This window comes from Cyprinodon tularosa, unplaced genomic scaffold (assembly GCF_016077235.1).
Source record: "Cyprinodon tularosa strain WSP-4 unplaced genomic scaffold, ASM1607723v1 ctg766, whole genome shotgun sequence".
NCBI classification, from domain to species: domain Eukaryota; kingdom Metazoa; phylum Chordata; class Actinopteri; order Cyprinodontiformes; family Cyprinodontidae; genus Cyprinodon; species Cyprinodon tularosa.
This window is the reverse complement of record NW_024039525.1, coordinates 103,835-118,320: the sequence shown is the minus strand read 5'-3', so window position 1 is coordinate 118,320 and position 14,486 is coordinate 103,835. Positions and strand designations below refer to the sequence as shown.

Below are 14,486 nucleotides of genomic sequence, written 5' to 3'. Positions count from 1 at the left end.
TTTTTTATTCAAATTTAAAATGATTGTGTCACAAATGTGGGTTAAATGTTTGGCTTTATTTTTAGTATATATTATTTTAGATTATTCCAACATGCTGTCTATATTGTCCATCTTATCTCTAAGATACAAGAACAATAATGAAATGTTTCTTTTGAGCAGTCATTACTGAGTATATATAGAGTAGACGTGATGGCATGACATTTTCTTGGTAATGGCATTAAAACCTGGTCTTGTTTATTCAAATATAAACAAAAGGATTATGGATATGGCATCCTTAAATGTCTTTAAATGGTTAGCGTGGTTAACACAGCTATAACAGTCTCTGTGTGCATTCCTTAGATAATGTAAAGCTTCCCCTATTTCTGAGATTTCCAAAAGACTCATTTTTAATGACAAACTGAGGTTAAAACAAAAAAAAATGTTTGCTTTTATGTGATTTAGCCCTTTCTTTAATCTCTCGCAGCCTGGATGACCTACTGCTACTTGAAGCCTAAACAATATGAAAGATTGCTCCCACTTCCTTCAGGAATGGCTTTTACACTCAAGCCTGTTATTGTCCCCATGAGATTGTAGTACTAATACTGGAACAGTTAGAGTAGGAAAAATCCATATAAACGCCTTGCTGATTCCTTCCTACGTCTATTAAGAATATCTCAATGCCTTTTGGGAACTGTGGAAAAACCTTTATGGTTATAGACAATGCACAAATGATTATTAAGCACTGTGAGAATATTGTGACTTGCTAAGTGCTAGATGCTAACAATGCTAAAGTAGAAAATTGTTATGGGTGTTGCTAACATAAGTGAAATAAAGGGCTATTAGACTGCACTGTATCACATTTTGTTTTGAATTAAGATTCTGAATCATTATTATGTAAAAAAAACAAACAAAAAAACAAAAACAAAAAATTGCTGTGAAAATGAACATCTTGATTTCTAAACCCAGTGTTTTATATCAGCACCTCTGCTGATCTTGCTGTTCTAATTGAATGTCTTTTATCTTTTTACAGATGGCCACTCACTGACATTCAGTGGAAATGGTTTTGTGAAGTACCGTCTGATGGAGAATGATAACAAAGAGCTGATGAAGCTGTCTCTGAGGCTCAGGACCTTCTCTAGCCATGCCACTGTGATGTATGCCAAAGGGACAGACTACAGCATCCTGGAGGTGTGTTGTGACTCATTTTGCTGTATCTCATTATCATCTTCAGACTAATAATGTGTGCCGTCTTAACTGCCCATCATCACATATCTAAAGAGGGGAATAATATAAAACAGATAATGCCCTTTTCTGAACCGAGTCAGCTATTTATATTTTAGCTGAAAAGCTTGAAAGACCGTTTAAAGGAAGAAAAAAATAAAAATATTCCTGTGGATTTAGCATTAGCGACGTAAGCAATTTGCCGCAGTTCACTTGCCCTCGTCTCCAAGTCTCTTACACTAAAGGTGAAAAGGTACACAGTGAGCAAAACTTAACAAATGCCTGCAGATGAATCCCTGATTGTTGTATGTACCCTTTTGGTGAAGTAGAGAATAGAAATAGTATGACATGAGAGGAGAAGGACAAAAACAGTTATTTGTGGAGAATGCACTTTTGTGGGCATTTCTGGTTTGCACAACGAGCCCATAGAGAAGAATAAAGCCTCTTTCACACTTTTCACACTTCCCTTTTCAGTCTGTCCACAAGATTAGTCTGCAGGCCAGGCGAAGAGGCGATGAATTATTTAATACATATTTTTTAAAATTTTAGATGCTTAAATATAAAATCAAGTATATTAGTATTGTGTAAATGTAATAAGCTATATTCTATGTCAAAGTTAAGGCCAAGTTACATGATTGGCTAGTTTTGATGTATTCTGCACATTTAGCCTTTTTACATTCCAACTGTCTGTTTTTTATCTTTGAAATAGATCTTAAATGGCCGCCTGCAATACAAATTTGACTGCGGTAGCGGTCCAGGCCTGGTCTCAGTCCAAAGTGCTCAAGTTAACGACGGGGAGTGGCACTCTGTTTCCCTGGAGGTGGATGGTAATTACGCCAAACTGGTGCTGGACCAAGTGCACGCCGCCTCCGGCGCAGCTCCAGGCACTCTGCGCACTCTTAACCTCGATAACAACATTTACTTCGGTGGACACCTCCGCCAGCACCCCTCCCCACGTCTTGGCCGAAGCCTGCCTGTCACCAACGGGCTGCGCGGCTGCATGGAGGCCATCCGTTTGAATGGTCAAGAAATGCCTCTCAACACCAGAGCTCGGCGGGGCAACGCAGTACTGGAGGACATCGTTGACGTGGCCCCGGGCTGTGCACTTGCTCCTGCTGAGAGTTGTTCCAGCAATCCCTGCACCAATGGAGGGAGCTGTGTCTCTTTGCCCAATGGAGGTAACTATTCCCTTGCTTTTTTAATCAAAAGCACCAATTTTATTTTATTTACTGTATAATCATAAATTATAAACAGAAGAGACAAATGAAGGCTGTCTCATCATTAAATGATTTTGTAGAAAATCTCTAAAATGTGTTTAATTTTTAATGAAACACCTGCATAATAAAAAAAAAACAGCTACATTCTTTTTAGAATTTTAAGATAAGTTTTGCTTAGGACCGCTTCCTTAACAGTCTTCTTTTTGGTAAACTCCTCAGGCTACTTCTGCAAGTGTCCTGCTTCTTTGATGGGCACACACTGTGAGATCGCAATAAGTCCTTGTGCCTCGAACCCCTGCCTGTATGGCGGCACCTGCGTACCTCGTGCGGATGACTTCTACTGCCAGTGCAGAGGGCAGTACTCAGGACAGAGGTATTACACAGCTTGCTACTAGACCTTCTTTACAGAAACATGTTTTTCCTTTATAAGTAAAGCCGATAGATCTCCAGAGCATTCATATTCAGGTTGATTATGACTAACAGTCTTTTGGGAATTATTTAATTCCCTTCAACTCTTTTTTACATGATAAGCACATATATCAGTGTATTACTATAAATTGCACGTCGGCAACCCAAACTGTTCAAAGAGCCATTTTGGACCAAAAAAAACAAAAACAAATCTGTCTGGAGCTGCAAAAATATAAAAGTCTTCTATAAGGCTCGTATGCAACACAACACAGGTTCTAAGTTTATTAGCCCGCTATAAAAAAGGACTACATGGGCTTCGATATATAATAAACATTCACAGTTAAATGTTTATTCTGGAGCAAATGTCACATAGTAGCATGAAGTGAGGGAGAAGCAGTGAACGCTCTCACCGCGTGGAATTCACCACACGTTGTAGGGTTTGTTGCGTCGATGAAATTATAAAAAACACGATAAAGGAATCTTTCAAAGGTGGACGTGTTTCTGTTGGGAGTCATGAGGAACCAAGCAGGAACTGACAACCATCAGAGCAGTACTCTCTAACCCAGAAATCTTGCATCCACCGTCACCAGCGTGCCTTGGTGTTATTTTAAATCTTGAGGATTTAGGGAAAAAATGGAAGAAAGTTCACATCCCTGAATCAGAGCGCTACCTGTTCGATCTGTGAATTGTTTTCCATGCTCGTAACCAACTTAGCAGCAGCAGTAGTGGAGTTTGGAGATGCAATCCACTTCTTAAATCTATCTTTGTTTTCCTCCAATTTATCCAGAAGTTCTGCAGTCGCGCTTTGCTGTTACTCCCAACTTGGTGGTCGGATGCATATTTAGCATGCCTTTCCTGGAAATGCCTTTCCAAATTCCTCTTTTTGTTTTTTGACAACCTCTCATTGCAAAGCAAAATACAGGCAATCGTGCATTGGTAATGTAAACATTTGTAAACATTTCTTTCAATAAATGAAAGAAATGTTTACATTTATTGTTTAAATCTATTTATTACATTACAACATAATGCATGTTTGTTTGAACTCCTGCACACCATATTAAAATAAACAAACAAATAAGTTTTCATAAATGTATTTAAAAAGCTCCAGAGAGCCGTGGGGGGGTGGGGTGGTTTATGCTAAACAGCTGCATGCGGCTCTGAAGCCGCGGGTTGCCGACCCCTGCAGTAAACCAATACAAAAAAGGGCTTCATTATAAGAAATAAGGACAAGCACACATTATGCAAGTTGTTTTGCGAATGATATCCAGAAAATGTGGTGTTTATATATTTTTTACTTATTTTAATTATGTTACAAAACAACCTTTCCTTTTGAAGTTAAAAGTTTGGATGGAGCATCTCTCCCCTAGTTTTTCACATCTAGATGTCATTCTTTTTTTTAATTTAAGATTTGTTCATGCTAAGTCAGATTGAATCTGAATTCTTCTTAACTCTTGTTATTTAAGCCTGGATTTACTTCTATATGGTGAAGCTTTCTGCTAAGGTTTTCTCAACTCAGTTCTGAGTTGCTATAGGATTAACCATATTCACATCAATTCTAACCAGCTCACCTCTCCTTGCTAAAGACAAGCTTCCAGCCCCGCAATGCTGCCAACACTGTGCTTTACTGAAGAGTTTGAAGAGCATCTATTAGACAAAAGCTAGACTTGCATTGGGCATGACATATGTTTCCTGTTAGGAGATTCCCCAACCTAAAATTGGGATCTCCTCCAGTGTAATGATGCGTGTCCTGGCTGCCTTTTTGATGAATGATCTTGTGGCCCATCTTGTTAGATTATATATTAAATAAAGCCCAGTGCAAACCTTCAGATTCTAGTGTTATCTAACTAAACCTGCTTAAAACTTCATCAAACTTTACTCCTGACCTTTTATTTGATGTTGTTTAGTCACCCACAGTCTATAACTCTCCTCTGAGATCTTAAAAAAAAAATCAATGTTTATGCCAAGATTAGATAAAACAGAGGAAACAATTATGTACTATTAAGGTGGTTCATAATCAAATCAAAATAAAATACATTCAAAGTTTTGGTTGTAATGTTAGGATATTACGTGTTAAAAATCCATACCTATCACATTTGATATGTTTTATGAAATTCAGGTGCCAATTAGGGCCGTACTGCAGAGACAACCCCTGCAAAAACAGTGGGAAGTGCATTGACAGCCTGGATGGTCCAGTGTGTGAGTGTGAAGCTGGATTTCAGGGAAACAGGTATGTTACAATCGATTGAAATTCTCCATCTGAATAAATGTGATGTTTTGGCTTGTTAACATCCCTGAATGCCACTGTTTTGTCCCAGGTGCTTGAATGACGTTGATGAGTGCATCAATAGCCCCTGTGCCAATGGAGGCCAGTGCCAAAACACATATGGCTCCTTTAAGTGTAACTGCTCGCAGGGTTTCCTTGGACAGATGTGTGAACTCCCAATTGAGGTCCCGAATCAGTTTGTTTCCACCTCCTGGAACATCGGCCTAGAGGAGGTGATCGGCATTGTTGTCTTCGTGTCCAGTATCTTCATATTGGTCCTTCTCTTTGTCATCATCCGTAAGAGAGCCTGTCGTAAAAAGTCAAGGACAGGCAACGAGGACAAACACCCCGGCGGTTCCAGCGTGCCTCACTCCTTCCTCCACAGGCCTTACTTTGACTCCAAACTCAACAAGAACATCTACTCTGACATCCCTCCTCAGGTGCCTGTGCGTCCCATCTCCTACACTCCCAGCATTCCCAGTGATTCACGGAACAACTTAGACAGAAACTCGTTTGAAGGCTCCACCATTCCTGAGCACCCTGAATTCACAACATTCAACCCAGATTCTGTCCATGGACACCGTAAAACTGTAGCTGTCTGCAGCGTGGCGCCCAATCTCCCCCCTCCTCCTCCATCCAACTCTGTCTCAGATAGTGACTCCATACAGAAGCCCAACTGGGACTATGATTATGACAGTAAGTTCTGTTCCATTTGATAGCTGTTTTTCATTCCTGTTTGTATGCTCTAATAACGAACATTATGTTAGTACTAAGTTTCTTAATTATTTCACCTTTGATTTGAAAATATACAGAGAGACAGATTCACTTTGCACAATCGCTTTAAAGTGATTCGATCCAGTTTTCGTGTCGATGTTGATCCATTGAAGATTTCTCGCTTAGGTTTCCTGCTTATCTAGTCAAATGTTGCTAAAGGTTATAGTATTATTTTACTTGTAATGTTTAAAAATGCGAGTTAGTGAAAAAAAAAAGTTGTGTACATACTGCTTGCATAACACAACACATTGGAAAGGATTTAATTAAAAAAAATTCAAATCTAAGATGGGAAATCTGATAAAACCTGTCAAGTTTGAGCTTGAGCTCAGAGTAAACAAATATGGCCAGTGAGAAAGACGCAATGGAGGAGCTTTGTGTGCTAGTTTTGATACAGAAAACATTAGTTAGAGAAGGCATTGCTAGCAGGGGCTCCACTTCCTACATTGTCCTACATTGATGGGTTGTTGAATCTTTTTTAAACACTTTCTGCTTGGCTACATGTCTAATCTGGACTTTGGATTAACCACACACACTGGGATATCCGCCAAAAAAAACACGTTGGATTTACCTGATTTGCGATTCGAGCGCACTAGATGTCCTTCTGAGCAGACAAGATGAAATTAAACACACCACCAGTTTTTTTTCCAATAATATTTAGACAAATAAGCTTTCACAAATGTTGCTTCTATATAATTTAAATTTGCTGAAAATGATATTCATTCCATATATTACAATTCCTCACTTGACTATGATTTTATTACTTTATGATTATGATTTTTTTTAGGTATGCAACTTTTTGCACCATTATTATTTTGCACTGCCAACACTGAACTTTTCAAATGATTGCCTCTTGTGCTCCATTATTTTTTGCACTATACACATAATTGAACATTCATCTGCACACTTAAACTGTTTTCCCCCTGCACTTTTAGATTCTTATCATTACTGAATTTTATATAGTAGTGTTTTATTTCAATTGCAATCTCATTACATTGTCGTAAGCTGTATACAACAAAAATTAATTGTATAAATCTAAAAATCTCTAAGTCTACATTTATGCAATTGGGAAATCAGCCCTGTGTGAAGACGTCTAAGGGATTTTATTTGGTTTGGATGTAAGATTAAAGGTTTATTCCCATCTCACAGTGCTTAATTGTCTCACATCTTTACTTTTACAGCTAAAGTGGTAGACCTAGATCATTGTCTGACCAAGAAGCCTGTGGAGGAGAGCGCCTGTCAGCTTTACAACACCAGAGGCAGCATGTCCGAGGTCCACTCCCTCAGCTCCTTCCAGTCAGAGTCGTGTGACGACAACGGTACGCTGCCATCCTTTCAGGACTCTCTACCTTGATATCACACTCTCAGAAATGCTGCTTTTTTAACATATGTGCATTTTGTAATGAGTTTTTATCTTTTTTGTGCCGCCTCATAGATTTAGAGCTAACACAATGAAGTTTTGCATGAATAGATGACCCTGTTTTGGCTGTGGGGGTCACATGTCTTCTTTCTGTTTCTTCCCGCTGCGGGGCTTCAGCTCCCATATGGATCAAATCAGTCCACAGATCAAGAACAAGGTTTTAAGCAGGGGTGGGGTCCGGCCTGTAAGTCCTCAGTCACTGTCGGTACAGATGGAAGCAATCACAACCCCCTGTGTTGTGTATTCTCCTGGGATTATCATTACTATAATTATCATTTTCAAAGGACTCCAGTACTTGGGAATTGGCTCTTTATTCATTCTTTATCAGATTATTTAAGCTTACCTTCAAAAAAAAAAAGTTGGAAAGGTGTTTTAAATCCATTAACCACTTCTTCTTATTATTTATTACTTTCTTTTTTTCTGTTTTTTTTATACCCAAACTAGATATACATGGATATTTATCATCAGAGTGTCTTAAGAGGGTATACATCATTTTGTGTCTTTTTTTGTTTCATCTTCTTGTTTTATATCATGTACATCTCAGTAAATCATATCTGATCAAAAGAGATTTTTAAATAATACAATGCAAATTGTAAAACATAAAGATGTATCAGATGCCATGGTTTTTTATAGTTTAGCACTAATGAAAAATTAAAAAAAACTGTTTTTTTCAATTATTTGAATATAACTCCAGACCTTTTTATAAAATGTTTTTTTACAGAGCCATTGCATCCAAATTTCTACCCTACACAATCATGGGTAAAAATCCATATTAGACAGTTTTTCAGTAGAAAGTAAAAAAAGCCACAGAAATCTTTCCCTACAAAAGCTGGCAAGAATATGAATGAAAGGAATTGGTCTTAAACAGGCATAAAGATAGAGCTGAAAGGACTGGGAATCAAATATAAAATATAAAAGCTTGGAGAGAATTTAAAAGAAGTTGACTGCGGCCAGCTAGAGTCGGTACAGCCAGTAAATATAATATCGAAAAACATTTTCTCTGTTTAGGAAGATTATAGAACACACCTTTTCACTTTTTGAAATAGATTTTTTTTTAAATAACTAAATTTTTCCTTGTTCATTGTGATTTGCTGAGATGCACCTCTATAGGATTTTGGTCATTCCATTACCACAACATTCATCCAATCCTTTAGAAATTCTAAATATTTCTACATTTTGCAGAAACACATGACATAAATCTGCTTTCTGAACACACGATCTTCTGTTTTTGTTTCTCTGGGAAATTTCCCTGATTCTTCCATCTGTACTGTCGGTTGTACCCTCTGGCTCTCTTTATGTAGTTGTGTGTTATCTTGCACCAACAGAACCTTACCTTCCCCATCCCCCTCGCTCCAAACACACTCCATAGTGTTGGCCTCTGACATTGTCTCATTCCCAGCCATAAACCCCTCCAGACTCAGTGTCAGTGCTTAAAAGAACTAAAAAAGTGTGAACAGAAACAAGGACAGCAATGTGTGTGGGACCTATTGCCTGTGCTGCCATCACTTCACCCACATTTCATCTGTCATTGCTTGCTTCTTTCTGTTTGTTTTTTTAATGATCGAAGCTTTCAATTTTACTAATATTGGGTCTCTGTCCTCAACTCTTCCCTCTCACAAGCCTCCACTGTGACAGTAATCCACTTTGTCAATTCTGCTGTTGACACGGTGGAAGGAGAAGGTACTCTTCCAGCTTTTGTCCACTGATATTGTTGTCCTCTGGTTATGGGTGCAGGTTGTGACTCTGTCATTATCTTACACAAACAATTCTCATCTAATGCTGAAGTCTTTATTTTTAGATTTTGTTCATTATGGACATGAACGTCATGTTAATTTGGGGATTCTAGTGATTGATCTTTTTTTCCAGGCAAGTTGATTAAAACATTAATGAACTTTCTAAAAACAGGAATTGGAGAAAAATCAAGATTAATTGCAACTTCTGTTCTTGTTTTTTTTTTTTTTTTTTTAAACAAAATGAAGTTTGATAATGGATTTTAAATCCAGTATCCTTCAGGTAAATCGTTATAAACTAAGAATTATTTAGACATTCATGTCCATTATGTCATACCAAAAATGACTGTCTATAATTTTGTACATATGCAAAAGAAAATTGGCTACCTACACCACCTGTGTAAGAAAATGGCAAAGATGTTATGCATTATTTTGCCTCCTCCCATTACATCCCCTTTGCTGTTTCAATGTTATTCCTAGCTGACTGATAAGGTTTAATATTTCTTTGTCTTTCTCTTTCTCCTCCATCCTATTTGCATAAAGAGTCTTTTTTGGCTCATGATCTCAAGAACCCAAGAGGTGATTTTTTTACATCTTTGTTTGTCTGGTGGTTATTGTTGCTGATCCTGAAAAGCCTAACCACTAACTCTGAAATCTATAGTAGAAATGTGTTTATGCCTTAAGGTAAATCTGGAATGACAGAACCCAGCAGTGATATTCTGATATTTTGTCCCCATCTATGTGAGATGATTTGTCCCCTCTAAACCACTACCTTGCATGGTTTGAGGCTGTGACATAGTGTTGGATGATCATTGCTTACTTAGACTCTAACTGGATGTGTTCCCATTTGTGTTTGTGTTTGTCCTCACGTGATTTTACTTTTAAAATTCCTAAATCTTAGGTCTTGTATTAAAAGCTTTAAAAAAAAAAACAGCAAGATGAACAGATTTGCATTAAACGTCATGTAGATGTTAGAAGATCCCTTTTGGGTTTAAATGTATTTCATCAAACGATTGTTGAATATGTCTCCTTAATGTGCTGCGGATGCATTACTGCACTTTTGTAATATTTAGTTTTAGGAATCAATTAAGTTTATTTATATAGTAACAACTCACAATACAAGTCATCTTACATCACTTTACAAAGACAGTTCAACCAGATCATACAGTCAAATTGATTCAAAGTTTTCTATCTAAGGAAAACCAGTTGATGGCATCGACTCATTGACTCAAAAGCAATCCCTCACACCAAGCATGCTGGTAGCGACAGTGAAGAGGAAATCTCTCAATATTGCAATCATGTTTTCCTAATGTAAAATGTAAAATATTTTTTAAATACATCCAACATTCTGCTTTAAGTAAACTTTAATATAATTATATTAAGTATATTATACAATATAATTTGTTATTTTTTTTATGTTGAGTCCCTCTCCTATAGAAATCAATGAGTGTGCAGCAAATGCCTAAATATGTCACACTCAAGATCGATTCATATTTTCTTGAAAAAAGCCTGAGGAAAATTAACAGCCTAAAGAAAAGCAAGTTGAAAAAGCCAAAAATGACTCATCTCATCATCTGATAATGAGTCTTAGGGTCGTTTTCTATAACAAGTTGTAATAAAACATTGAAATTGAATATTTGTTGAACTGACCTCTATATTCATATCACTGACCCAGAAAATAGGGTGTTTAAAGCAAGTCTGGAAAATGCTGTAAATTTCAGAATTGCAGTCCTTTCTGTGCCTCACAGCTGTCACCTTGCATGATGTTGATTTCTAACATTAACATGATGCAAAGCTACTTTCCATTGCAAAGACCTAATATGTGTGTTTATCCAACAGGATATCATTGGGACACATCTGATTGGATGCCAAGTGTTCAACTTCCTGGAATCCAGGAGTTTCCACATTATGAGGTTGTTGAGTCCCCGGCACCTCAGTATAATGATCCGAGTGCCATAGACACCGACTACTATCCCGGTGGCTTTGACATTGAGAGCGATTTCCCTCCTCCACCAGAGGATTTCCCTGCAAATGATGACCTCCCACCACCACCTCTGCCGGAATACAACTATCGCTGCGACACACTGCGTTCCCTGAACAGTAGCTTAGAGAAGCCCGGCTCAGGAAGCTCCAGCTCCATCCACCAGCGCCCAGCCTTGCCCCAGCTCTACAGCCTTAACCAATACCTGCCGCATCACTCTTACCCAAGTGATGGAGGCGAAACTGAGGGCCAGTGTGCTTCCTCAACCTCTGCTACCATCACCTCTTCTTCCACCATGGGCAACAACGGTTATAGAGAGGGGTACACCTTAGGTTGCAGTCGGGACTTTGACTCCTCAGCTCTGGACAACATTTCCATGTCTCTGTACACATCCACAGCCTCCTGCTCCGACATGTCAGCGTGCTGCGAGGAGTCTGAAGTGATGATAAGCGACTACGAAAGCGGCGAGGAAGGCCAGTTTGAACAGCTGACCATCCCGATGCTAAACTCCCAACAGCATACTGAAGTCTGACACTGGATCCAAATAAAAGTGCCTGAACCCACTGCTACTCTCATTGGTAGCCCCTGACACTACACTAATAATGCACAGTATGTGTGTACACACGAAAGAGCACCACACACATAGCTAATGTGCAAAACAGTTGAGAGGAGTTGTAAAGGGCCGGGGTGCTGGTCATTCACCCCGTCACCATTTTGTATTTTTGGTCTTTTCCTAGAACAATGGGTTATTCCGCCTCGCCCATGTGGACAGTTCCTACTCTCTTTGACAACAGAGGATTTAGTCATTTTCTATAAGCTGCTGATCTCTATAAGAAAATGTGATCATGTGATTCTGGTAAATAATATCCACCACCAACAGGCTGCTTTAAAACTGTTTTGCCCTGATCAGTGATTTTAGGTCACAATATTTCTCACATGTCATCTGGACCAAACCGAAATCAGAACAGGAAATAGAACATTATATAAAGTATTTTGGAATTAATAGACAGTCAATTTATATTGCACATTATATTTATTTCCATAATTTATGACAATACCTGACTTAAATAACAATTTAATGACACACAAATAAATACGTTGGTACAAAGTGGTTTGATCACAGGTACGAATTGTGAGGACCCAGCTTATGTGTGTATGTTGGGCCTATATGGATGTTAATTAAACTGAACGGGTACTAAGTAGACCTAGTATGACAATTGGCTCCCTGTATAATATCCTTTTAGTTAACTAGGAAAAACCGGTACCAGCAAACAGCTATAGATTTTAGCTTGCTCTCAAACAGTTAAAAGTGAAAGTTATGTTCAATATTAAGGGGTATTAAGGCCACACTTTTTACTTAACAATTATGCAAACTGTTAACTAAGGCTACGTTACCACTGCAGGCCTTAATGCTCAATTTTTTTTAATTTTTATTTATGAAATCCAATGCTTTTGTGTGTTCGTTCACATTTCCAAATATACGCGACTTATATGCGAATTCTTAGTGGAGTGCATATTGAAATCTTCCATTTGAAAAGATCAGATCCACATAGTCAAGTGGCCTGGGTTGCATTGGAAAAAATCTGATCTGTCTTGTTCAGACTGTCATAAAAAGATCAAATATAGGTTGCATGTATCCAAAAAAAAAAAATCAGATTTGGCTCTCTTTAGGCTGCTGAGTGAACATAGCTATAGTCACTTCTATCTGGGACCCGTTTTTCTCTTCATTTCCAACCTATATGGCCCCATACGTAAATGTTGTCTGGGTATGTGGGGACAAAATGACAAAGCACGGTACAGAATAAGGGTACGAATTAGTGACGGGAACTTAAAGGCTGGAAAGGATATCAAGAGGTAAAAAGTTGCTTTTGCTTCTGCTTTTATCAAATCCTGCCTGTTGGAGATCGCTTTACCACTACTTTAAAAATGACCAGTTATGCTTTTGTTTTCTGTTCCAAAAATATATTCAGTCAAGGTTTAGATATTAAAAAAAATATTAAAAACAGTTCATGTAAACAACAGTTTAGTCTGAGTTTATCAGAAACCGGCTCACATCTGAGACAAAAATCACGCTAGTCTTGAGAAACATTCAACCAGAGTGATATTATAGCTTTCTATGCACTAAAGATACGATCATACTGAGAGACAAATTGTAGTTGTTTAACAGAATGTTACTGCCTGGTGTTGTTTTAGTGTTACATAAAAGCAGGTGGCAGTTTGAGACATTGTCACCAGCTTACATGGGCATTTATGGATTCTTGGTTTTTGGCTCTTGGTTGAAAGATTCATCATGCTATAATGTCACTGCTAACATGGATGTTTTTCATTTCATTTTACACCTTTGCCACTGTTGTCATTTCAACTGGAGATCATTAACAAAAAGGATTTAATGGTAATAAAATCCTTTTACCGGTACTTAAATAAAACCTTAATTGTATATCAAACTAAGTACAGGTTTAAAGGTTTGAAAGCTCTTGGAAAAGAACCTAAAAGGAAGCATAATAGGTCCTCTGTGACTTTTCTGAAGAATCAACCTGAAGCAGAAAAGAATCTTGCAAAAGAAATACAAAATCATGACAATATTTTTGGTTTTCTAAAACGAAACCATGTGAGATGTTTTTTTTTATACAAGTCCTTGTTTCAGTGTAAATTTAAGTGTACAGTTTTGATTTCAAAGTTTACTAGGTTTTGTAGATATTCTATGCTTTTACTTTCAGTTTATTTTCAATGAAAAAAAGGTATAAACTGTGTGAAATCAGCCATTCTGTGCGTACATTCACTAATAAAAAAGAAAATGTAAAAAAAAAAAAAGAAAATAGAGAAGCGTGACTTTTCTGATCACAGTGTACTCGTAAAAGTTTAATGTCTCGTAATGCTCTTTGCAAAATGGGTCTTTAATAAATGACTGCATATTCTTGTTTTATTTTTTATTTTATTTTTTTGTTCTGTTTGTAATGTTGATTCTGAAACGTCTTTATTTTTCCACCGAGATAATGGGACCCGATATATTTATAGTACAAAGTTATTCATGGGCACTGGGGGAGTTTTTCATGTGTCTGTGTGTCTCTGAGCAGTGCTATGGTCTTGTTATTGGTTTTATTGAGTACTGCCATAAGTTCACGCTTTCCTACTGGCAATAAATTATTCCTAAAAAAAGCAAATATGCTCCTCTGAGCTTTTATGTTTGTACTTTTTTATGACTGGCATTGACATATTTGTGAAGCATTTCAGTCATTACAAGGTTGCTGCGGGTATTTTTGTGCATATTTATATTTGTGTATATGTATATATTGTATAAAAGTTACTGGCATTATTGTAAAGTGATAGTTTAGGATTTTTGATCTTAGGTTTGTTAGGTGTTACCACCTATAGATTACTGATAGCAGATGTGAAGACTACTTTAAATCATATAAACAACAAAGCTCAGCTCAGAAAGGTGAATTCTTAGTTTAAAAAAAAAATTAGAATTGAGGAAGCAAAGAGATTCATGATAATA

At 37.5% G+C, this 14,486-nt stretch overlaps 1 protein-coding gene across 8 annotated transcripts in view; it reads left to right on the top strand.

Moving 5' to 3' along the window:
* Window positions 1-14,151, top strand: part of fat1a (FAT atypical cadherin 1a) — a 99,126-nt gene extending 84,975 nt beyond the window's left edge. For 3 of the 8 annotated variants that reach the window (XM_038270544.1, XM_038270546.1, XM_038270543.1), the window contains 8 exons: window positions 1,010-1,167; window positions 1,910-2,378; window positions 2,637-2,790; window positions 4,942-5,052; window positions 5,141-5,784; window positions 7,041-7,178; window positions 9,553-9,588; window positions 10,849-14,151. In XM_038270544.1, coding sequence (XP_038126472.1) covers window positions 1,010-1,167; window positions 1,910-2,378; window positions 2,637-2,790; window positions 4,942-5,052; window positions 5,141-5,784; window positions 7,041-7,178; window positions 9,553-9,588; window positions 10,849-11,522 — 2,384 coding nt within the window. In that variant the 3' untranslated portion in view covers window positions 11,523-14,151. Of the gene's footprint in view, window positions 1-1,009; window positions 1,168-1,909; window positions 2,379-2,636; window positions 2,791-4,941; window positions 5,053-5,140; window positions 5,785-7,040; window positions 7,179-7,396; window positions 7,464-8,899; window positions 8,960-9,552; window positions 9,589-10,848 lie in introns of all 8 variants that reach the window. The other 5 variants (XM_038270547.1, XM_038270545.1, XR_005279427.1 and 2 more) reach the window with 4 other exon arrangements.
* Window positions 14,152-14,486: the final 335 nt, after the last annotated feature.